The sequence below is a fragment of the Aythya ferina genome, assembly GCF_964211825.1.
Source record: "Aythya ferina genome assembly, chromosome: 1".
NCBI classification, from domain to species: Eukaryota; Metazoa; Chordata; class Aves; order Anseriformes; family Anatidae; genus Aythya; species Aythya ferina.
In genome coordinates, this window is record NC_140296.1 from 23,986,496 (window position 1) to 24,009,566 (window position 23,071).

Genomic DNA, 23,071 nt, shown 5'->3' on the forward strand with positions numbered 1-23,071 from the left:
GTTACTCACTGATGGGAGGATACTGCCAATAACAACATAATGCAAGCTATGGATTTGTAGAACTTCCTTTGCTACTTGTTGCACAGCTACTATTTTAACTTATTCAACAGATTTTTAAAAAATATTTAATAGAATTGACATGTGGCCATTTCTGGAACCGAGTACGGCAGCCGTATAATGGCAAAGCAATGCCGCTAACATATTTGGACAGGAAATAAAGAATGTTGTGTCCAGTTGCAGTAGGGGATAGGATTTCAGGTAGGCAAATTATAATGACCAGAATCACAATTTGGCTGGGGTGCAAGTTAACCACTATTGACCTGAACACTTCTATGGGATCTTTAATCATTATATTGAGGCTGATTTTAAATTTCTTCTTGCTACCACAGTGAAGAACAGCCAGGCAGTTGGTCACAGAGTTTTCTGGGCCTTATTCAAGGCAAAGACTGGTAGCTATTCACTGGTAAGCATCATTTCCCACAGACCTGTTGAGAAGGTGTCCCAGCAGACCCAGAGCCTGTCTAACCCCACTCCATCACTCAGCTCTGGCGTTACAGAAATCTGTGCTTAAGCCTAGGAAGAATGCTTATTTGATGACATTTAACATATCTGGGTATTCCCACTGAGAGGCAGGATATTCATGCTGTGAAGGAGGGGCTGGATGAGGTGGACCTCCAGCTCTTTCTATCCAAAAACGTCTCTGTTTCTGTGAGAACATTTTGGTAGCGTCGGGCAGCACCTGTATTCCATTAACTCCAAAAGCATTTCAGTGTTTACAGTAACCAGGAAATGTCGATGTCTGTGTTATATTAACAAGTCAGCAGCAACAACTGCAGTTTCAGATTTTAGAGCTGAGCAGAGAACGGTTCACTGTGAGACACTGAGGGGTTTGCTTTTTTGGTTGAAACACGAAGAGGCCTGTAGTGCTGTCCTTGGAACTATTCAAGAGAGCGTGAGGGGAAGAAAGCTATCAAAGGATGCCCAATACTGGGTCAGTAATGGCTTCATGTAATCAGGTAGGCAAAAGCTTAAATAGCAAAGTACAAAAAATATTTGTGACTGCAAATTTGGAGCTTCTTCACCTTTTTTCCTTCCTACCTTTTGCATGCAGGTTAAACAGGTTCACAAAATGGCATAATTTCACTCAAGATGCAGTATCTTGGAAGCAAAGCTGTACTGTGTTTTCCTATGGACAATACCACATATATGAGCAGCAGGCATATATGTCGTAGCAGGCAGCAGAATTTAAAGGAGCACTGATGTGCTGCTGTATAGTCATGGTCTATGTGAAAGGATTTCACTGTAAGAATGCAATAGTCCACCACTCAAAGCATAAATTATTGTGGTCTTCCAGATAGACTCCAACTTCTCCATGTACGAGGCAAAAAATCTATGCTATGTACCCCTTTGCTTTTTACAGATGTTTAATGGTGATGTAAAAGTACCATTACGTCAGAAGAAACATCAAACACCATGGGAGAAACCTAGAAAATACTAAGATCTTTTCCTTTTCTTCTTTGGGGTGGAAAGTAGTATTTTGTAAAGCAGCTTAATTTCCAAGAAAGGTGATAGCAGGGATTGCTCTGTCACCGGCCCAGCATGCCAAAAGCAGAGAGAGCTTGAGGAGCTGTTGCCATCACCTGCTGCAGTGCGTGGTGATGTGACCAGCATGATGCCAGAGGTCACAGCACTGCAGTATACCACCAGCTTCCAGGAAGGGGCATCTTTTTGATTTAACAATACTTGAAAATTTGACAGCAGAAAGAAAAGAGCAGGCTTCACTTCCCTTTTGCACTCCTTAGGAGCACGGCTTTCCAGCTGGCCCAGCTCCCCTCTTGGTATGAGGAGACTCACTTTTTTGAGGCTCCACATACAAAAGTCCTCCTGACTTCAATTCAGTGCTGTGAAAACAAAGCAGTTAGGCTTCCAGGCCTGTGGAGCAAAGTAAGAAAACGTTGGTATTTCACCTGTATGTACTACTGGTTCCAAACTTCATTTTCCATGGTTTCCAGTGAAACAGTTTCCTATGAACAATGTCAAGACATGCTTACAGTGCTGCAGATGCAGAAGTTGCTCATATGGTTTACTTTCACCTCTGCCAGGCAGACTCACTTCCATAATTTTTTGCCATTTTGTGCTGACATAAATCAGCAGTAGTTACCTGAGATTTACATTTCAGAGATTTTTTTTTGAATCACTGACATTAGAAAAAAACATGTAAATTGCTTGGAGAGTAGGTGCTAGATGCATTAGAACTCAGCAAGATCTTACCTGGCGTTAGTTTTTGGGACAAAAGATGGCATAGTTTAAACTACAGAGAATATTTATACCAAGTAACCCTTAATGTTAATTTGATTAAAATTATCAACTACATAGTTTCAGAGTTCTGGCCTTAAAAAACATTTTAGGGAATGTCACTGCTAAAGAGAAAAAAGCTTAGGGTGTAAATGTGAAAAATAAAGCCCAGTCTTCTTATGGCCTCAGATTGGAGGCTATTCCCCGTTTCTAGTCTCAAATGTTTCTAAATGGTTTTGCAGGGATCTAAAATAGTTTAAGTCATAAAGAATACTATTTCATCTGGAAAACATTATCCTCCTTTAGGACTTAAACATATTTGGATTTATTCTCCTCTCTCCTGTCCCATAGCTCATCTTTTATAGCTGGGCAGGATAAATGAAGTGGGTTGTATGTGCCACTAGAAAGTTACAGTAGCACGTTACTCCACTTGATACAGGTAGAAATTACCTTTTAGTGCAGATCTGATGAAACTCAAGGTCTTCTCCATCATCACCAGGGACAAGCTCCCTTCCTACAAGAACTGCTCTAATCATTCATTTAAAAAAAGCCACAGAATTTAGACCAAGCACTGAGCACTAGTAACAACCTCACATTAATGGTGACATTCTTGACTTGCTGAAGTAATTCTCAAAATTCCCATGTGCTTCACTTCCTTCAAGCATGTACACTTTCCTTTTCCTCTTTGTTCCCATCGTGCTTGTTGAGAATAGACGAGCACAAAGCCCCCAGTTTCTTGTTGATTTGATGGTCATCATTAATGGGGAAACAGGTTCCAGCACATTGGAGTGCTACATGTTCTGTATTGTATGTTCTTTGGATATCCCCATGACTAAATGTTGAATATAAATTTATTACTGCAGCATTTTTTATTACTTCTTTAAGTAAAAGAAATATATTTTCTCCGCATATCATTCTTTACTGCCTCCTGTCTTGTAGATAGTTTTGTAATGTTGACAGTGCTGGAAGTCGCTATGATATATTTTCCTGAATTTATATGATGACATTATAATAATATCAACACTGTTCTCTATGGTTCATATAAATTAGCATTTTATTTGCTTTCATGACGAGTGCTGCAAATTGAACAGCTGTTTTCACTGGGCTGTTTTAATTAAGCTGTCCATGATGTCGCCTAGGTGTTTTTCTGAGCTGGTAGCACTTCATTAATACTGCGGTATCAGTGAATGCTTCAATCATTCCCAAGCATTACCTCACACTTAGGTACATTGAAATCCCATCTGCTTTGAGGCTGTCAAATCACCTCGCTTTGGTGATCTGAATTTGATTCCCGGAAATCTTTCTAATCTTTGGTACCCTAGGAAATCTTGAGTTCGTACAGATTTTGCCATCTGTTCACTCACTTGTCAAGATAATGAAGCTTTAAATGATACTTGTTCTAGCAAAGATCTTATAGACAACCTGTTATTAGCCTCTCTTCACTCAGAAAATTGACAAGTTTAATTTGGGTGTTTATGATCTTTTATAAAGTTTATGTTCTAGAACTAAAATTTCCTTCCCACACTTTGATTTTTCATGTTTTTTCCTATCTGTTTCAAAGATCTCTGGAATAGTAATTTGGAAAGCCCAGACAAGTTGTATCTCCTGTTTTCTCATGAAAAAGATGTTTTTCTCTCTCTTTTTTTTTTTTTCTTTTTCTTTTTACAGAGCTACACTGGATCCTACATCTGTATTCCCATCTGGGTGTGTTATAGCTTGCTCTGGTTTTTATTTATTCTTGTTTGTTTATTTGTTTTCAGAAACACATAAGATAATTAATATGGGAAGCTGAAATTATTTTTGTTGCCCACAATGTCTTCTTTTCCTCTTTAGGAATGGTGTATTCCAAGACTTCCACTTTTATCTCAATTTCAGACAGTACCCCATCTCTTATCTGTGAAGATAAGAGAAGGACTCCAGAATGTGCTCATGATTGGACATTTGGTCTGGAAGTACTCTGCCCAGGCACAAAAAAATCATTATTTTAGATCACCCATGGATGAGATCATGATAGATCATGATAGGATCAGTAACCAGCAGAAGGCATGAATTGTTTTGATAGCAAGGTTAGGGAAAGGAGTATTATGTACGGCTTTAGAGCTTGCAGAGCCCTTTGCTCATTTCACTGAGAACCAGAGAGGACTTAGGAGCTCTGGAGAAAAAGAAGTATGGGGTGGAGGCAACAAGAGAAGCAGAAATAAGGAAGGAAAAGTACTGTAGGGCATCGTGAGCAGAAGAGTAAGCAGACCATGAAGCAACACTGCATCTAAGAGGAAACTGAATAGTCAGTGGAAATGGCAAGGAGGAAAACTAAAACTGGACTTTTCAAAGAAGGATATGAAGAGAACAAAGATAGATAAAGGAGTCCAGAAGGCTATAAGAGAAAAAGACAGTAGATAGGAAATAGCCATTTTGTAGATAAGTGTGTAGAGCAATGAACAAAGTGCTCTGGGTTGTTGGCTGTTTGCACTCCTAGTCCAGGTTAACTGAGTTATCTGAGTTAAACATAATTTAAAAATGCTTTCTTTCACACTTCTTTCATTCTAACAATATGTGAATCTAAGGACTTTTCAAATGTAGTAGGTATAAGACTCATATGCCTTAATTTTAGGCACCCATTGTTGAAAGAGAAAGGAGGGAGGTGGGAAGATGGGAGGGAAGGAGCTGTCCCACAGCATTCCACCCTGAAACGGCTGCCTGGAAGAAGTGCTGGAGGAGACCCGTGGACGTGCTCCAACTGGGGAAGATGTCACACTCAGAAAGTGCTTCTCTCTCCCAGCTGATAGGAAAGGAGCTCAGGGAGCCACCTCAGGCTTGGGGTAAAGCTGGAGGTATGGATTCCATCTCATGTTGCCTGTTTCTGTCAAATTTTAACGGGATTTCAGTATTTAGCCATTGTAGGCTCATTTGAAAATCTCAGCTTCAGTATGAAAATCTCAGTTGCACTCTGTATTTTTGAAAGTCTCCAACAGATTTGAAAGTCATTGTAATTCTCAATAGAATTTGTGTTCTGCAATCCAATGACTTATTTTGCCTTTTGTTCTTTATTTTTTAACACCGGCTGCGTTTTGATGTGGAGACACTGGAAAATTTTACTGTTTCTCTGTAAAATAACAGCTTTGCTTTTGCAGTGCCAGCTGTAAAACATGAATACCTTGTTGGATCACACTCCAGAAATCTGAAATGGGAGCCCTGCCAAAGCTCAGGGCTTCCTTTTTGTTTTGACTGTGGCGTGGCTCTTGACTCTGTTAGTATCACGTTCTTCCCACTTGTGCTTTTCAGACACCTACGGCCAAGCTCATTCCCAGTTTAACTCCACTGAACTCAATGGAGCTGCAACAGAAGTGAATTTGTCTCAGTACGTCTGTAAATTAAGCAGCCATTTGAGTTGGAGAGTGTCGCTGATAAGCACTAACAGCACAGGAGTGCTGAAAGGAAGATATCTCCTAGTTAGTTTTGGACAGTTGACACGAACTCCACTGTCAGATAAGTCTTACAGACTGTGGGAAACGCTGAGTGGGAAAAGTCACACTCGCCGCCTGCTACTCATAGGGGGAAAACAGAGCTGGAATGCAGGAGAAATCTCAACATTATCTTCTCCCCCTGCTCCTACCAGCCAGGCAATCCAAACCACTAGCTGAATACCAGCTGCCTCTGGCCATGACACAAACAAACGTGTTTTCTTGGCAAAGTTTCCCTCACTTCTGGAGGCGAGAGAGGAGGGAAAGAGAAGAAAAGAATCTAAAGTGTATATGTGGGGAGTGTTTTCCACCAAAAAGCAGGAGCTGCCTTTCTGCATCATCCAAAAATACAATCACAAAACACTACCCCTGCAGGCAGAGGTGAGCCCACGCTCTCCAAAGGACAGCTATGTGTACTCGGTGAGCCAGCAGCCCTGCACCACAGAGCTCTGGTAATTTATCGCTCCACTTGGCCTCCGTTGACATTGTCAATGACGGTTTGCCACGGGCTTCAGTAAAAGAAGGATCAAACACAGGGGAACAAAACTGCTGGAAAGGAATTCTCTGTGCCCATCCAAAATTGTATCACCTGAGAATAAAGCATAGCCTTTGCATGCAAACACTGGAAGATAAACAGTATTTCCTCCCCAGTGATCACAAGACTCAGTCTATCAAGATCTAAGGAAGAACAATATGTTATATCAATGTTCTACATACACAGCACAGCAAGGTAGAGGCATGCTCACATATCTTATTGTATGCTCAGCTCCTTACCTACGTGTAACTTAACACTCTGGCTACCATCCCTGCTTGTTACGCTTCAAAAATTCCAAGGCTATGAGGCCAAAGAAGAGGAGCATGGCAACAGAAGCAACAAACAAAAAGGTGTACTTTAAAACGTTACTGAGTATTTTGAGTTCTCCAATACATCATCCAGACATTGAGCACACTGCATCAGTTCTGTCTTATAAATAGGTGAAAACGTACAGGAGCAGAAGTTTTGGGTTGACTTTAGAAATTCTCCTTACATTTTTGGTATCAAGGGAGAGTCCTGAGAGCTGTAAAGCAGAGATTTAGACAACACGCATTGGTGAGCAGTCAAGAAGGGAAAAAGGGTAAAAAGCAGGGCTAACTTTTTGCACTAGATGTTTATAAAACAAACAAATGCCAACATTGGCAGTCTGCTAGAGATGTCACACTGCCTAAGGCCTTGTGCCAGCTTTACCTATAAAAAAACCCTGGAAATAAAACTAGCAGCAAAAAACACCCAGCAGGATGGGGACTGTAACCTGCACAACACTTGGCTTGTGAACCAAAGTGTGTGAAAATAAGCTCTTGACAAATTGCTTGAATATTCGCTTGGAAATAAATGTAAATGCTTTAGCCATAACCTTTTTATATGAAGAACATCAGTGGCAATGTAAAGCTGTAACGTTTGCAAATGATGGAGTGCCGTTATGCCCGTATGGTGCTCAAAAGGACAGCACTCTGTGCCTGAGCTTCATTGCCTCTATGTCTGTGCAAACAATTTAAAAATTATAAACAACTTAATTAGCAATCCAAGTAAGCTGTAGCTTTAAAACTTTGCTCAAAAAAAAAATAATATATATTTTATGAAATATAATGTTCCTGAGCCTCGTGTTTTCTCAGATACTTAGAAGAAAAAGATGTAAATTTTTACATATATAAATTTTTCTTCTATGCATCTCAAAATATATCATTAAGAGACTAATCCCCCCCCACTCCATGTTGCCAGTGACTGCAATGGGCACAGAATCAGGTTCTACAAAGGTGGAGTCCTTAATATGCTGTAGGAAAAAAGCGGCAAGGTTCTATGCTATAATCACTTTGCTTGTCAGAATTAAAGCAATTTTAAAAGAAATTGGTAAGTATCAATCGGTGATAGAAGGTGTCCCTGTCTACGGCAGGGTGTTAGAACTAGATGATCCTTAAGGTCCCTTCCAATCCAAACCATTCTGTGATTCTATGGTTCTGTGGTTAGAAGCTTGAAAACCATTCAAGCAATCTAATAACTTCAGTGAGACCTACAGATGGGCATTTTTCTGTCTTTTAAAAGCAAGTTTTTCTCATTAGCAAGTGTTATCTTAGTGTTAATTCCATATCACATGCAATCATATATTGCAATAAGGATTGAATTTAAATATGGAGAAATCCCTACAGCCCTGGTAAGCTAAGAATTTACTACTGAGCAACATACAATGACAACTATAACAGCCCGAGTAATTAAATAAAATACTATCAATTGCAGCTCATGGAATAAATGAATATTTAATCAACTTTGCTTAACAATAAATTGAGCATTTCTTTTGAAATTTCCGCACAGAAGTCATCCAAGCTAAATTTCAAACATCGCATGCTTCTTAGCAAGTCTTTCTTATTCATAAATTTGCAGCTGACACTAAAAACTTGCACAGCAGTCAGGCAGACCTGTTCCTTGCACAGAGTGTGCTGGGCAACTTTTCAACTATTTAATCACATTGCTTGATTTTAACCCCACACTGAGTTGGTACTTGAGTCAACTCTGGTGTGAAAACATTAATTTTCATAGGAATTACACGAGGGGAAAATTTGTCCCTTTGCTTTAAAACAGATTTTCCTGACATACATGCTAGCCTTATACAGCAGAATGTTTGGGAACCGAGAAATATTCCAGGGTAAGTTTGTACCTAACATAAACAAATTCCAGATAAAAGCTTAAAGCCATTACCTTCTCAGGCCCCATGACAAAAGCCAACACCGCACTAAGACAAGAACTGTGGTTTCACTGAATAATACACACACATAGAGCAACCTTTTTGCCAGCTGTTTCCTTGAGCTCGCCTTTCTTCTTTTCCTGCCTTCATGAAGACACTGAGCCAAATTCACAAGCGATAAATGCCATTAGAGTCAATGGAATGATGCATGGGATGGCTTTGGCATGCGTGCCTTTTGTTTTTGTATGCAGCTCCAGCCTCTTCCTCTTGCTGCACTTCAGCTGTGGTTTGACAGCGTGGTGCAAATTAGTAATTTGTTATTGCCTTGTGCTGAGCGCTCAATAAATACCAGCATCTGTATGTGCCTTTTTGTCATAGCTACTTGCTGGTCTGAGTGGAATCTAATACAGAAGACAGAAAGGGCAGAGATGGGATGATTTTCAGTTGCAAAGTTTGCTAAAGCAACTCTCCCATTTCTTAGGAAGGTGCCCTGCAGTTGAAGTTAACACTACATGGTTCTTTGTCCTCCTCTAGTGGTCCCCTCATACTTAGGGAGAGGCTTAGGCAGTCATCGCTTCCTTCGAGTTAAATTAGTTCTTACTCAAGTGCAACCTGTTGAGGGTCATGCCTGAAGATCATGGGTGCAGTCCCAACACCAGAGACAGTGATGGGTTTCATTACTCTTATGTTCATGAACGTGGAGAGTGGTGTCACTGACCACAGTGATCAACAGTTGGCCAGATGCTGTGGTTTTTTTTGTGCTATGGCCATCTCTTCTGAGCAGAGCTTCCACCACAGGGCTGCCAGCGGTCCCACAAAGGACCCACGCTGCCAAAGGTCAGAATCTGGCTGCTTCATTCGATAGCTTTATTGCCCTGAGTAGCTTACATTAAGCTTGTGTTCCCTCCAGAAGCATTCATTTGTCGTTGCCTGCCTGACATGCAAACAAAGAAACAAGGCTGAATCTGTCTTTTGTCCTAAGCCTTCCAGAGAGGAGCTACACATCACTCTCCCATAGCACAAAACCTCACAAGTTACTCCTTAGGAATAGCTGTTAGGATACTACTCCTTAGGATAGCTGTTCTTCCATACGTGTCTCTCCCTCAGAGCTGTAAGGCTTAGTCAGTGTTATAAAACAGTGAAGATTTATTTGTTGCTTGCATTCTTTAAATCGTCTAACCTTTGCATTTTTTAAGTGATGCCTTCTCCAGCAAATGAAAGAATAGCGCACAGCTTACCCTGTGGTTATCACAGAGGTCTGAGGGAAAGGTCTACTTGAAATAGCAAACAGATAGAGCAGAATTTTATTATTCAGTGAAAATTTTCCAGGCTTTTTTTTACAATAAACATCAAATGCCATAATGTGCCCTCTTCCATGACTCTCGGAAAACCTGTGTTTAAAGAAGGTTGGCTGCTCAGACGCAGTGCAGCTGAATGTGGCTGTTTGACTGGAGAATCCTGCAGCCCAGTGACTGACCCCAGCTGCTGGAAAGCAATGGCTTCTCATTCTACAAAGGGTAAACTTCAGAGGAATTTATCAATTTGCTTTAGATCACCATTTGTGGCAAGGTTCCTGTCAGGTCTTTTGAGGTCTCAGGAGAAGTTACAAACCCAAGCTCATCTATCAGTTTAGTGTTCAACTCTCTTCAGCAATAGAGTAGCTGTAAACAAAAATGAGTTAAAGTAGGAAAAATGGCTATAACAGTTTCATCCTGAAACCATTTTTTACACTTATTGAAGTGTATTACACTACACTTTTTAGAATTATTGGATACATATTATTTTTAAGATTTACCAGCTCTAGCCTTTTAAATATTTTTCTTTCTTTTTAAAAATTATTGAGAAAAAAAAAATAAGTTACAGAAAGAACTATTGAACAGGTAAATGGAGGAAGACATTTAGAAGGACAATGAGTATCAGTATGTGTCTAAAGCGTCTTTATATCTAACTGTTTTGTTCGTGAAGTTTCTCATGTGAAATTCAGAGTATTCCTTAATAGTTCAAGCTTTCATCTATAGCTCATGTATTAAAACGGTAAACATGTATGTTTCTAATCAACACCTATTTTTTTTAGAACAGTAATATCCTGAAATATATAGGAAGAGTTCTCATTTTCCTCTTGCTTTTGAGAGCCAACGAGCACAGTTTGCCCTCAGCTGCTCCAGTACACCAGTAGGAGCTGGGAAGCAAAGATTTTCCTATTCAGAAGAACAAAGAAGGGTTTGTTCTGTCATTTCTGATTATGAAAGGAACATATAGGCAGGAAGAGACAATCTCACTGGCTAATGTCAGGAGCCAAACTGGCACCGCGCAGAAGTTAGAAGAGGAGGCAGTGAAAGGACCCTCTCATGCACTGGCTGCAGGAGAAGCACTGAGCCTACTTACTTCTATACGGAGCAATACAGAGGCCACGGCCACCACACTGCTGGGTTTATTCACTTGTTTATTTTCATTATGCTATTGCAGGGTACAGAGCCTGGTTATTTTTCAAGCCAAAGTAAGCATCTCCCCTTTGTGTCGCTGACATGTCAAAGTGACCCCACTCTGCTTACGAGCCAGTGCACAGGAGCACTGGATGAGAGTGTTTTATTTTCTCCAGTAATTTAAGGTCAGATTCTCATCTTGGGTAAACTTAGATCTGGAGTAATGGCAGCATGAGCCATGAGTACTGCCTATGTCTACGAGGGATTACGGAGCGTCCCACCCTGCTGTTGCTCTGCTGTGCAGAGGAAGGGACAATGGAGCTCATGGACATAGCCTCAGCTCCACCTCCAGCACATTTGCCAGGCTTCCACATCAAGTGACAGATATGGAGATGGAGACCACCTTCTCCATCACCCCATGAACATGAGGAAAACCCCAGGGACTGCAGCACAGGTAAAATATAAACATTAGTATGAGCCTTTATGTGACTAAGGAAACACAAAAATAGGTAGTCAATGGGAAATATGGTGTATGGGTTTGACCTTGAGAGGCATGCAGCACCTGCAGTGTCTAACAGGGGCCAGACGGAGTTGCAGTTCCTTCTCACTTCCCAGCATCAGGCATTTTGTGGGCCGTTGTTCATGCACAGCTGCTGTGTAGGATGGTTCTGGCTTCCTGAGCTATGGATCTCTCTCTTTGAAGTGAATTAGCATTGTGCCTGGACAAATAATGCAGGATCAGGCTATCTGTTAAAGGCCTGGGACCACATCTGCCTCATTCTGCGTTTCATAATATATCAGTAAAAGGTAGACAATTAGCCACGGAGCACTTCTGACATGGCCAAGGTTACACGAGGACTTAATCATATTACTGCAGTGCACCATCTTCCTTGCCAGCCCATTGCTGTTCTGCTAGAGACTACATTACCATGCATCAGCAAATGCACCGGCACACTGCTATATTTAGTGCCTCATACATACCGCTAAAATAGAGGATGTGTCAGCTTTTAATCTGACTTCAAATTTTTGTCAGCAGAGTAAAAGCTCATTTTCCCTACCAGTGATGAAGTGTGCTCTGCGTTAGTCATCTCGAGCTGGGAAGCTCAAGATGGTGATGTTAACTTTAAAATACTTTCATTAGGCAGCTAGATTGCTCAAACTGATTCATTTTTACTAAGAGGCACACCAGGAAATAGTAAGAACGCATAGTGTCAGTCAGTCAGGTTTTGATAGTGACTACCATGGGCTAAAAAAACCATTTTCTTCAGCCAGCTGATGGCAAGAAGAGCAGCTAATCATATTTCACATATTTCACATAAGCTCTATGATGTCATAGAATCATATTTCTATGATTATTATAATTCTATGATTCTAACCTAGGTGCTTTCTGCAGTACCGCAGCAGGCAATTAAACCACCTGGGTTACAAGTCCAGAATAGGGAAGGGTGGTGAAGACCTACCCATGCCAGGTATGCATCACACAGAACCACGCATCACTCTGTCGTATCCAGAAGACAGAGAACATTTCAGAAAAGTTCATGAACTGCAAAGCTGCAAGGAAGAGCCCCTCTCAGTGCAAGACATAGATTTGGCCAATTTGGCAAATTACATAATATGTTGGCATTAACCTTAATCATAATTTAGTTTAATGTAATTCAAATTTCAAAGCCCAAAGTTTCAAAGCCAAATAAAAACCGTAACTTCTGGTGCTGAATGCTGTTAGAAGATCTCATTTCAAGAACTGCACACCTATTTTACAGAAGTAGTTTGATTGAGAAATTAATGGGTGCTAACCTTTGCCTGCAAAATGCTTCAGTTTGAAGGAATTGGCATTTTCTTCCAGATGCGTCTTAATGATAAATTTATTACTATTTCCATCATCTACCAGATTTCCATGAGCAAAGTTCCACCTCAGTGACCAAAGCGAATCACCTGTTATTCCTCTTTCATGCTGGCAGTTATCAAATTTTCAGCTATCATCTTCTAACTGCCAGACGCGTGCTAAACTTTCTTCAGAGACCAAATTGATGTTATCATAAAAGTAAAACAATTCAAAAATTTATCACAGTCAAAACCAGGAGCACTGTTAACAGAATAGGTTTTCTTTAAGATGTATGTGCTTTTGATGTGTTTTCCTTTTCTTTACGAAGCAGGCCTTCGGCGTTACACAGATGCAAGCAGCGAAAACAATTAAAAATTGCTAAATCTCTCTAAAAATCGATGGGGTTTGCTTAGCTTTGGAAAAACACAAGCATAATTTCTATTGCAAATACCAACATGAAATAAATATCCTGTAACGCAGACGAAAATATTGCTGTGCACAGCGCTCGAATGGCAATACCTGCAGTTATGCCATGCTCAGCAGCCTCCACACAGGCACTGACCTGCTGCAAGGTGCCTGAGCATGACGCTGCCTATTGAGATCTCAAGTTTTGAAGCCAGGGCTCCTGGAGCTTTGCTCCATGTGCTGGCCAGCACAGCCCCTGCCTTGGTGGCGCTGGCTGCAAAGGGACCCATTCACCTGCTCCCAACAGGGTTACAGTGGCCCTTGGCAAGGACTGAGGGTGCAGCTTGGAGCAGAGAGGGACACTGCTTCGAGCAAGGAGAAATCACTGAGCTAGCAAACTGGCCTAAGCTAGTCCTTCAGGCCAAAATAAAAATAAAAGATGTTAAGTCAGCTGGGGACAGAGGGATAATTACAACAAAGTTGCCCAATTGCTTTCATTTTAATTGACACACACTGCATACATATCGACTAATGAGACTGAAAGAGCAGTAGGAAATAGGGAGCTCCAGAGGTCAGCTGTTTTATGATTTATTTAAGTAGTGTTAGCTAGCAAAAGCTTTTGTGGGAATGAGGATTCCCTTAGACTTTGGGGACATTTCTTCTTGCAGAGCTGTGGGGCTGTTATTAAATTCCAGTAACCTCCCATTCTGGGAAGCAGTTTCTTTTCGCTATAGTTCCTAATTGTGCTTCATTACAATTTAATAAGGACATTTACCCTCAATTGAGCAAATCATTCAAGCAGTTGCTTACTCCCCCTCGCAATGAATTGGATTTGTCAATTGCAGCTTTAATTGCGTGTTAAGTGGCTTGCTGAATCAGGACCTCTGTGTGCATCGCTGTCTACCCAAACCTTTCCTGAGCTCCTGGCATCATAACCCAAGTAGGGTTCTGTGCATCCATTCCTTCAGCTCTGCCGATTGCTCTGATCCTCAAAGAATGTCAGCTGTAAATAAATCATTTCCCCATAACAGTCAAACACTCCGATGCTGTTAACATCCTCAGCTCCACCAACTGCGACTGAGCTCCTGCTGATGAATGATGCATCGTGACTTTGCCCCTGGGGACAAGGCCTGGGGGGTGTTTACATTTATTTACATTTATGTTTTACATTACTTCGCAAAGTGAGACCCTGTCACCATGTTGGGCTGCTGTGCCAGCAGTATGCCAGAGGATGCACTTACACACATCTCACCCTGATGCACCGTAAACCTTTCAATGCCGTGGCAAGCCCTTTCGTTCCTCTCTGACACGAAGAACAAATACTTCATGGTGTCCTTGTTGTTTCAGAGTTGGCGTCTCAAGGTCTAAGTCCAAAGTTGCTGAATTATCAGCTTTCTTAAGAACCGAACAAATCCTACAGCACTGCTTCATAAACTCATGCAAGTAATCACATCAACTGCACGAAATAACTCAGAATATCAGCAGTTCCTGCAGGTCCCCCAACAATGCATACGTCTGCACAATCCATCGAGAAACATTCAAGAAGTAAAGCAGTGTCTTACCTGCCTTTTCCTTTGACAGCTTCTGAAACAGCACCTGCAAGAAATAAATTATTTTTTGCTTTATAATCATAGATTTTTTCCTTCAAATAACCTGCACATTTCAAGACAATACACACAGTTCTTACACATCATCACTGCCTTACAAAGGTCATCAAATCCAGAGCTTCTTAACAAAAATCGTGGGGAACATCTAGCCTTGCTTGCTAAGGACAGCCTGGCGCCTATTCCCCTGCCTTGCAGGCAGTGAGCTGCCCATGGCACGAGCAAGGACATGTGAGATCCAGCCCACCAAAGCAGGTCATGGTGCCGGCTGCCTGCGAGGCAGCTGTACAGCAGTGGGATATGAGCACACTGGTGATGGCAGCTCCGAAGCAGGCATGGTGCTTATTCATCCGTGACTGGGAGAAGGTCCCTCTATCTGCGGGATGTGGCCAAAATGACTTTCAACGTTGCATTCCTCATATTTTTCAGCGCCCTGCTCTAGGTTTGCCATGGTAGAAGGAAGTGGTCCCATTAACGTCATACTTGGATGCACTTCTTGGTCCATTAATTTCCTCTGTAACAGCCTTCAGTGCCCAAATCGGGTTGTTCTCACTCTGTAAGCTGGTGATTAAATGTGTATCACCTGCCCTCCTTGCATACAATGGATCTAACAACTCTCTGAGGAAAGCAGCCTGCAACTGAATCTAGTACAATGTGAGAAACCACACGCAATCTTCTTTATTTTTGTAGATAAAGAGAAAGCTGAGCTGATTCTCCCTGATACCAGCGAATGTACAGGTGTGAGCTGCCCAGTCTGCGGCCAGCTGAACCAGCAGCCACTCCTCTATCTCGCAGCGACATGCTCCCTGTGCTTGCTATAGGCTTGTGCCCATATGGACAGCCATCTGCACATTTCTGCCTGATGCACTAAGTGCTCCAGTATCTCTACAGCAAATATTGCCTCCGCAGCCTTAGTAGAAATGCCTATAAAAACATGTTTTTTTGTTTACCTTTATTTTAGTGAAGAATTTGACTGAGATATTGGAAAATTCTTCCTCTAAGCATGGAACAGAATTGCTGGAGCACCACACAGTAATGGGAAAAGCACAGCTAGACTAGGTGGAGCAGGCTGCAGTTGTTTTCCCCTCTGCAAGGCAATTTAATTGTGGAAAAGCCTTACTCAGGTTGAAGGTCTGCAGGAGTAGCAGCACCCTGCCCTTCAGCCAGCAGAGACCACGTGAGGTGGTCACTTCTAAAGCTCTCACTCAGGGATAAGTATTTCTTGAAGAAGACATGTACGGCATGTGAATCAAACTACTTATGCCAGTCCTGCTTGGATTGCTGTTTTCCATATTCTAGTGTAACCACAAGGGCACTGGTTATAATACAATCAAACCCATGCTATATTAACTTCCAAATCTTTTTAGGATGTCATACAAAAAAAGATGCAAATTGTTGCTGGAACAATCCCAAGCAGCAACAGAAGGCTGCCAACTAAAAGTGATTTACGGAAATAATAATGATAATGCACTATATAACTGATTGTGTAACAAAATACATTTATTGAAGTACCAGCATCCCATCTGAGCAGCACAGCACCATCTAATCAAATATATAGAAACCATGGACCAAGTGAGTACAACTCTAGCCAAAAGGCTGCTGCAGCACCTGCTGCTATGAATAATAAAGAAATCATTTGCTTACAACTCCAGCTGTAGCAATTTTGCAAGTGGAAGTGTCAAACAGAAGCCAAAGACAAATACACTGTGCTGATACAACCGTGTTTTGTTTGCTTAAGCATATCAACCAGAAAGCAGAAACATATTAGATAGATATTGGGTCCAGTTCTCCCCCCTCAGCAGTTCTGTCTGAGCGGGGTCACCCCAAATTTACCTACTTGAGCAGAGGGAACCTGACCTGCCTGTGTGCTAAGATGAGAGCAGGATGTGTGAATCAGGCAACCCTCGGTGGTGGGGCAGCTAGCAGAAGGGACAACCTGCAGTGAGGAGAAGCTCAGGGGGCTTATCTACACTGTTAAATAAAAGGATGGGGGTGATGGGGCCAAAGCACCATACCTAGGTTTGTTCCTATGACTGTAGCATCTCAGTCCCTGCCTTTGTTCCAGACTGTTTGGAGCAGCCCTGCTCAGAGCAAGGCAGCTCTTGGACAGCTGCCCTCAGGGGTGACCCGGTGCCCTGTGGCCTTGCTTATGTTGCCCTCACAGTCTCTGCTATTAAATGTACTTTTTGTCAGAAATGAACTCTTTGCATTAAGTGGAAGTGAAGGTAGAAGCAAAACACCAGTATTATAAGCTCAACAAGCCAAATAAACACACTCATCAAAGAACTGCCTCTCTGATGTATACATAATCTTTCACGGTTGTAAGTGATCAGGGCATGGAATTCATCAAACAAGTGGGCTGAATGATTTAATAATATCCTTGTAAGCTTATTGTCACATAAAAGCCTTTTCCTGACACAGAAGATGAATACAGAACAGTTGACTTTAACAACTTCAAAACCTTTTTAATTTGCAACAGCACTGCTATTCTGCAGTGCCAGCCAATCCCATAACTTCATATAGCATAAAAAAAAGACAGTTTTATATACAAGCCTTTTACTTCTTCCTTCCCTATCAACACTTATTAGTTATTAGCTCTTTTCTGCTCTAAACATAAACATTTCAACACATGCCTAAATCTGCCACTGATATTTCAGAGTACCTGTCAAACCGTAGTTATTCACTCTCAGCAAATCACACCCTCCAGAAAAGAAAAAAAAAAGAAAAAAAAGTAATTAGTGTATCTCTTCAGCATGCAAATAACTCTTCTGGATTTTTAATAAAAAGCTAGCTTTATTCAACACAGGTATGGTATCAAAAATACACTGCTATCAAATGAATGCTGGCATTTTGACAAGACTGCTTGACATCTGCTATTCACAAAAAAGACCTTGAATTCTGTAGGTTTATGTGCTGTGGGGAAGAGACAGCAGCACAGCCCCGAGACACACCACTTCCTTCAGAGGAGAAAAATGATAAATCTGTATGACTTCTTACTGATGAACTGATAGGGAAGAAAAGCACTTCGAGCTGGGAAAAGTCCTGCAAACAATGAAGACTGGAAATCCTGCTTGTTCTTAACACCACCAATTTAATAATCTGCTGGGCTTTCATTAAAGCTACATACAGGCAGTTGCAAAGAATTGAACCAGAAATCTCCATACAAAACTCAATCATCTGATTAGCTGATTTATTAGATCCTTCCAGATAAAAAATGTCAATGGAATAAAAGAAAATCCTGGTTACCTTTTTAAAATAAAACTCTACAGCCCGAAAGGGGCAGTCATGGCACTCCACACCACAAGCTGTAACTCAAAGTTGCCTGGCCCCAGCAGTGAAATCAGCAGCCTGAATTATGCTTCTATGTTCTCTAGACAACGTTAGCCTGCTGGGGATAAAGGCAATGCTGAAGTTATCCCATAGGAAATGCTGCTGAGAGCGCTGCATCAGAAATCTGATTTCCCTTTGGAGACTTGGCACCGTCACTGGTACAGTCTTGAAACCTCTGCTGGGTTTGGGTGCTGATGTTGTGTCTTCAGCAGCTGACAAACGGACTCGTAATGTTCTTTTAAAATGCAGCCACTGTGGTGATGCTTCTAGAGATGATATTTAATATACAGCCTAAGCATTAGAGAAAGCTGGGATGGGGAAGACATCTTCTGGGTAGGGATTCAAACTCACACCTGCTGTATCACAACTGATTTCTTTAACTGAAGCTGTGCCATTGCACAGCAACTATTCATGACTAAATGGGTCAAAGAAAGAAAAGGAAGGAAGGAAGGAAGGAAGGAAGGAAGGAAGGAAGGAAGGAAGGAAGGAAGGAAGGAAGGAAGGAAGGAAGGAAGGAAGGAAGGAAGGAAGGAAGGAAGGAAGGAAGGAAGGAAGGTAAACAGCTCTCCAGTCTAGTAGAACAAGCCCACTTTCTCATTCACAAGTGGGAAAACTTGGGTCTAGGTCCCCTTTCAAGACTCTTCAACACTTACAATAAGAAAATGTTGCTAAGAATTCATTGTTCTGAGGATGTTTTTACCACGGTATTTTAGAGCAGTGTAAGACATTAAGAAGATGCACAGCACTGATCAAGGCAGTCTTGCTCCTCACATGAATGTCAGTGTCAGCAGGGCTGTTGTGAGACTGGACACGGGGGCCTTGCTGGGCTGAAGACTGAGGCTGAATTTATGCACACTGAGCCCTTGATGATCCACACTGCAAAACAGCTGGGTCACCCCTAGCTGTTTTGAACTGCTCCAGCTGACTGTCTACAAATTAAACCTCTGCATCGTTCAAGAGATTTGGGAGCACTCCCAAATGGCAGAATGGAGGTAGATGCTGCTCTGTTTCTTTCCACTTTTACTGCAGGTACAAAAGATCACATCTGCAAAATACTCATCGTGTCACAGGATCACAGGGGACCACAAAGAAGACAGTGGAGACCCAGGGCCAAGAGCTGCATGGTACAGCCGTGCTCATTGTGCTCTACAGGGCCCCTTAGCACACTCTCTTGTACACACAGACCTCAAACAACTCTGCTAACATGAATAATATTTTCCGTATGTTAGGTTATACAACTGTCATGGTGACAGGTGGCTACTTCAGGTAGCCTCCGATATAAGGGAGCTATAAAAAAATACATATATAAATATATATATATTTGAAGCTGTACAATATGGGAAATACAATTAATAATTGTTCCAGTTACTGCAAAAAAATGCACGTAATCCAAATACGTTATCAGACTGCTTACCTGAAATTAATGGGTACGTGTATCTACATGGGTATGTTATCTACAGCTGTAATAGCAAAGGTCTGTAAAACTTGATTCAACTGGAAAGGATTTCTAAGTTTTTTTCCCTTTTCTAGCAAAACTCACTGAGATGTTTGCTGCTGTCTAAATGCAACTAACCTGCACCCTAATGTGTTATCAAAAACAAACCTGTTAATAAACGAGTCCAATTCTGTAGAATTGCAGACACAATGTTTTCACGTACATTTTAAAACTCTGTCAGTTCATCTTGTATCCCTGAGAACGTGTACATTTTCAAGTGGCTGTCAAGAAAGGAATATAAAATAAACTGTGTTTCTCTGCAGCTGATATGGAAATAGTCTAATTTAGAGATTCTAATTTATTTCTTTGCCTTAGCCTGATAAAATTATATAAATTGTCCTTTCCCCATTTTCTCTGAGGATCTAGCATACAGAACCTTTTAATCTTGTGCAAAGAAAATAGAATTCAAATATTTTATGATGATATTTTAAAAATGAGCCTAAGGGATTTAAGCACTAAGCACCCAAAAGAGCTCAGAGGACACTGAAATGTCTTTTGAAAACCCCAGACATAATACGTTGAGGTGTACTCTAAAAAAATGAAATACTGCAAATGTTTCCTGCAGCTATAAAAGCAAAATTAGTCACGGTGTACAGCTTTAAAGAACAGTTAATGGACATTTGAACATTATTTTCCCTACTTTAATGTTTTAGTTGGCAAAATAACACTTGCTTTTAAAATGCATTTTATGTTATTCTAAATATTTCCTTCAAATTATACACACAGATCAGTGTTGTTCTGAGAAGCACTGATACAGAAAGAAAGATTATTGATTTTTTTAATCTGTTTGCTACAATTCTGTACCTATTCCATGCATGTAGAATTGATAAAGGTCTGAGAAGTAAAGTGGCATTTCATGTTGCAGTAATTTTGAAAGCTTTGATCAAACAGAAAAATGGCTGAAAAGTATTTTAGAGTGAAAACTTTTTAATACCTTCTTAGAGAAAAAGGTTTACAATAAGTCAAGCAGGGCATTAAGGGCAAAAACAAAACCCAAAACAACAAGACTGAGAGTAAAAGGGCATTTGTTGTATTAACTATAACTTAGCATACTTTAAAAATGCATTACAGTAACAGACATTACATAGATTTCTATTGTAGGGGATTCAGTTTGAACACATAGGTACACTCGCCTGAAGTAAGAGTTGGGGTGTGGTTTTACAGTATTTTTTTACTATGTTAACTCAGCGTAGCCGCTGAGTTTGCCACCAGATTAGATCTCATTCCCCCACGTGGCTCAGCTGGCCAGCACTGGCACTCATCTGGTGGCTGTGAAACGAAAGCAGCAGAATGTAAACTTCAGGGAAAAAGCAAAACAAACAAACACCTTCTGCTGTTTAAGATGTTGCTTTCATCAGGAAACCGCTGTTATAACTACCATTTCCTTGGCCTGACGCGTTGCTCTGTGAGCGTTTTGTTTAATGCTCTGTAACATCAGCTTTCTGCTGCCATCATTCTACATTGCCTTTGCCTCTCCTGTGATTTTCACAGAAGGACAACATGGCACTTTTTGCTATCCCACAGTGGTCTTTGGAGGTGGGTTTTAGCCACCATCCTTCCCAGCTCCAGCTCTGCTCTATCTGGGCAGATGACTGACCTTGCAAAAAGGCAGTCTGAAGAAGCAGAGCTGAAGAGTGAACTGTCTGGTCTTCTACATTTGGCCCAAGTATGACTAGCTGGAATTGGAAAACAAACTATTTTCTGTTGTGTAAGGAATACTGAAAAGCCTCTTGTAGAGTTGATTCTCTTTGCTGCTGACAATGCCATAAAACACGTACAGGTATGCTCAGATCCCACCATCCACACTGAGGAAACAAAATGTTGCTGTGGTTTGCAACAAACCCCAGAGAAGGATGAGTGTTAATGATCACAGTCAATAGAAGAAGTAAGTTGGAGACTGCAGTTATTGAGGGATTTTTCCACATTTTGTTTCATTTCAAAACGCTGACACAATTGATACAACTTTTCAACAGAGAACTTAAATTATGAAATTCCAAAACATATTAGTGATATTATTGAAATATTTCATTTTGATAATATAAACAAAATTACTTCTTGTGTTTAAGATATTTATTTTAAAATTTACATGACTATACTACATTAGATAAGAAACTCATCAAACCATTTTTACCTGGTCTTGGCCTGTGATCTTGAACCAGATAAGGAAAATTTGCAAACCAATGAAACATTTCACAGAACAAATAAAATAAAATAAAATAATAAATAAAATAAAATAAAATGTTTCTTCCAATATCTCCACTTGTAACTGAAATAAAAGGATCCCAAAGTTTTATAGGGTCAGAAACCTTCTTCTCAAAGATTTTATGATATTTTTGATTTTGAGGGCTTGGAATTAATTTTAAAAATGCCTCTGATCAGTTAAAAGTGAAATATTTTTCAGAAATGTGGATACTGAAAATTTCAGAAAGTTACTTTACTGTAACGTATCCACACTCGTTTTCTTAAAATTTCAGGGATTCTAAATTATACCCATGGAAGTTCAAGTTGTTAACGGAGCAAGCTGTGACAGCAGCTTCTCTGTTGTCATTATCGTGCGCTTTGTGGCCGGCTGGAGAGGGAAGAGACCTGAGAGGCAAGAACACAGATGTCCCACTGCAGAAACAGATGCTGCTCTTCCCTTCAAGGTGAACAGCAAACCGATCTGGCACCACCCAGCACGATGCGGCGATGTACCCCTCTCTCTTTCACTTACTCAAACTCTCATAACACTTTCCACTTTTTTTGCTTTTCAATAGGATTTTATAGTAGTTGATATTTGAAACCCTAATTAGAAGCTAATCAGGTGCAGGCGATCCCCAGCTTCTGGCCAAGGGAACATTTTAGGGAACAGGTATCAAAGTTCGGTCTGAATGTTCAGCTCATCCTCCCTAATTCCCACTCCCCACCCTCTGCGATCATTTCCTTACAGGATACAGTTCCACCATGCTTCAGCAAATTTGCTTCTGATAAAAAGGCAAAAAAAAAAAAAAAATCCCCAGTTATGATGTTTTTACATTTGGCAAGTCCCAGGAGCTCTTGGCTATTTTGAGCTCTTGACACTGCAGCAGGGCTTACATTAACACGCTCAGAACTGTGCAAATATCAATTAATGCTCAGTCCCTTGTGAAGGTGTTCTGCCAAGCTTCTGTATAAACATAGAGATAAATAAAAACGAGATAACACGGCAGTTGTCACAATATATGGGTGGGGGGCAGGTGGAAATGAGAGGGGGCAGAGGCAGGAGGGAGAAAGACAAAAAGGAGATCGAGTGCGGAAGAGAGATGGACAAAAGCAAGAAGTGAGAGCAGCCCCTGTTTTATTTTACAATCCTGGAACAATACAGTGACTCAACCATTGCTATCATTTTTACCCTCTTAAGTAGGAAGAAGTGCTGTATCTATTCTAAAGATAAAATGAAGTGGAAAAAGTACAAGAGGTCACCAAACAACAAAGAGAGGAATGAAATCTGGGGACTCTGCCATCCTGCTATGGGAAATGAATGACTTTTAAAGCAAACAGCAG

At 40.9% G+C, this 23,071-nt stretch overlaps 1 protein-coding gene across 6 annotated transcripts in view; it reads right to left on the reverse strand.

Moving 5' to 3' along the window:
• Nucleotides 1–23,071, reverse strand: part of STARD13 (StAR related lipid transfer domain containing 13) — a 294,723-nt gene that overhangs the window by 153,867 nt on the left and 117,785 nt on the right. For all 6 annotated transcript variants that reach the window (XM_084506706.1, XM_084506700.1, XM_084506705.1 and 3 more), the window contains one exon: nt 14,683–14,716. In XM_084506706.1, coding sequence (XP_084362832.1) covers nt 14,683–14,716 — 34 coding nt within the window. The remainder of the gene's footprint in view (nt 1–14,682; nt 14,717–23,071) is intronic.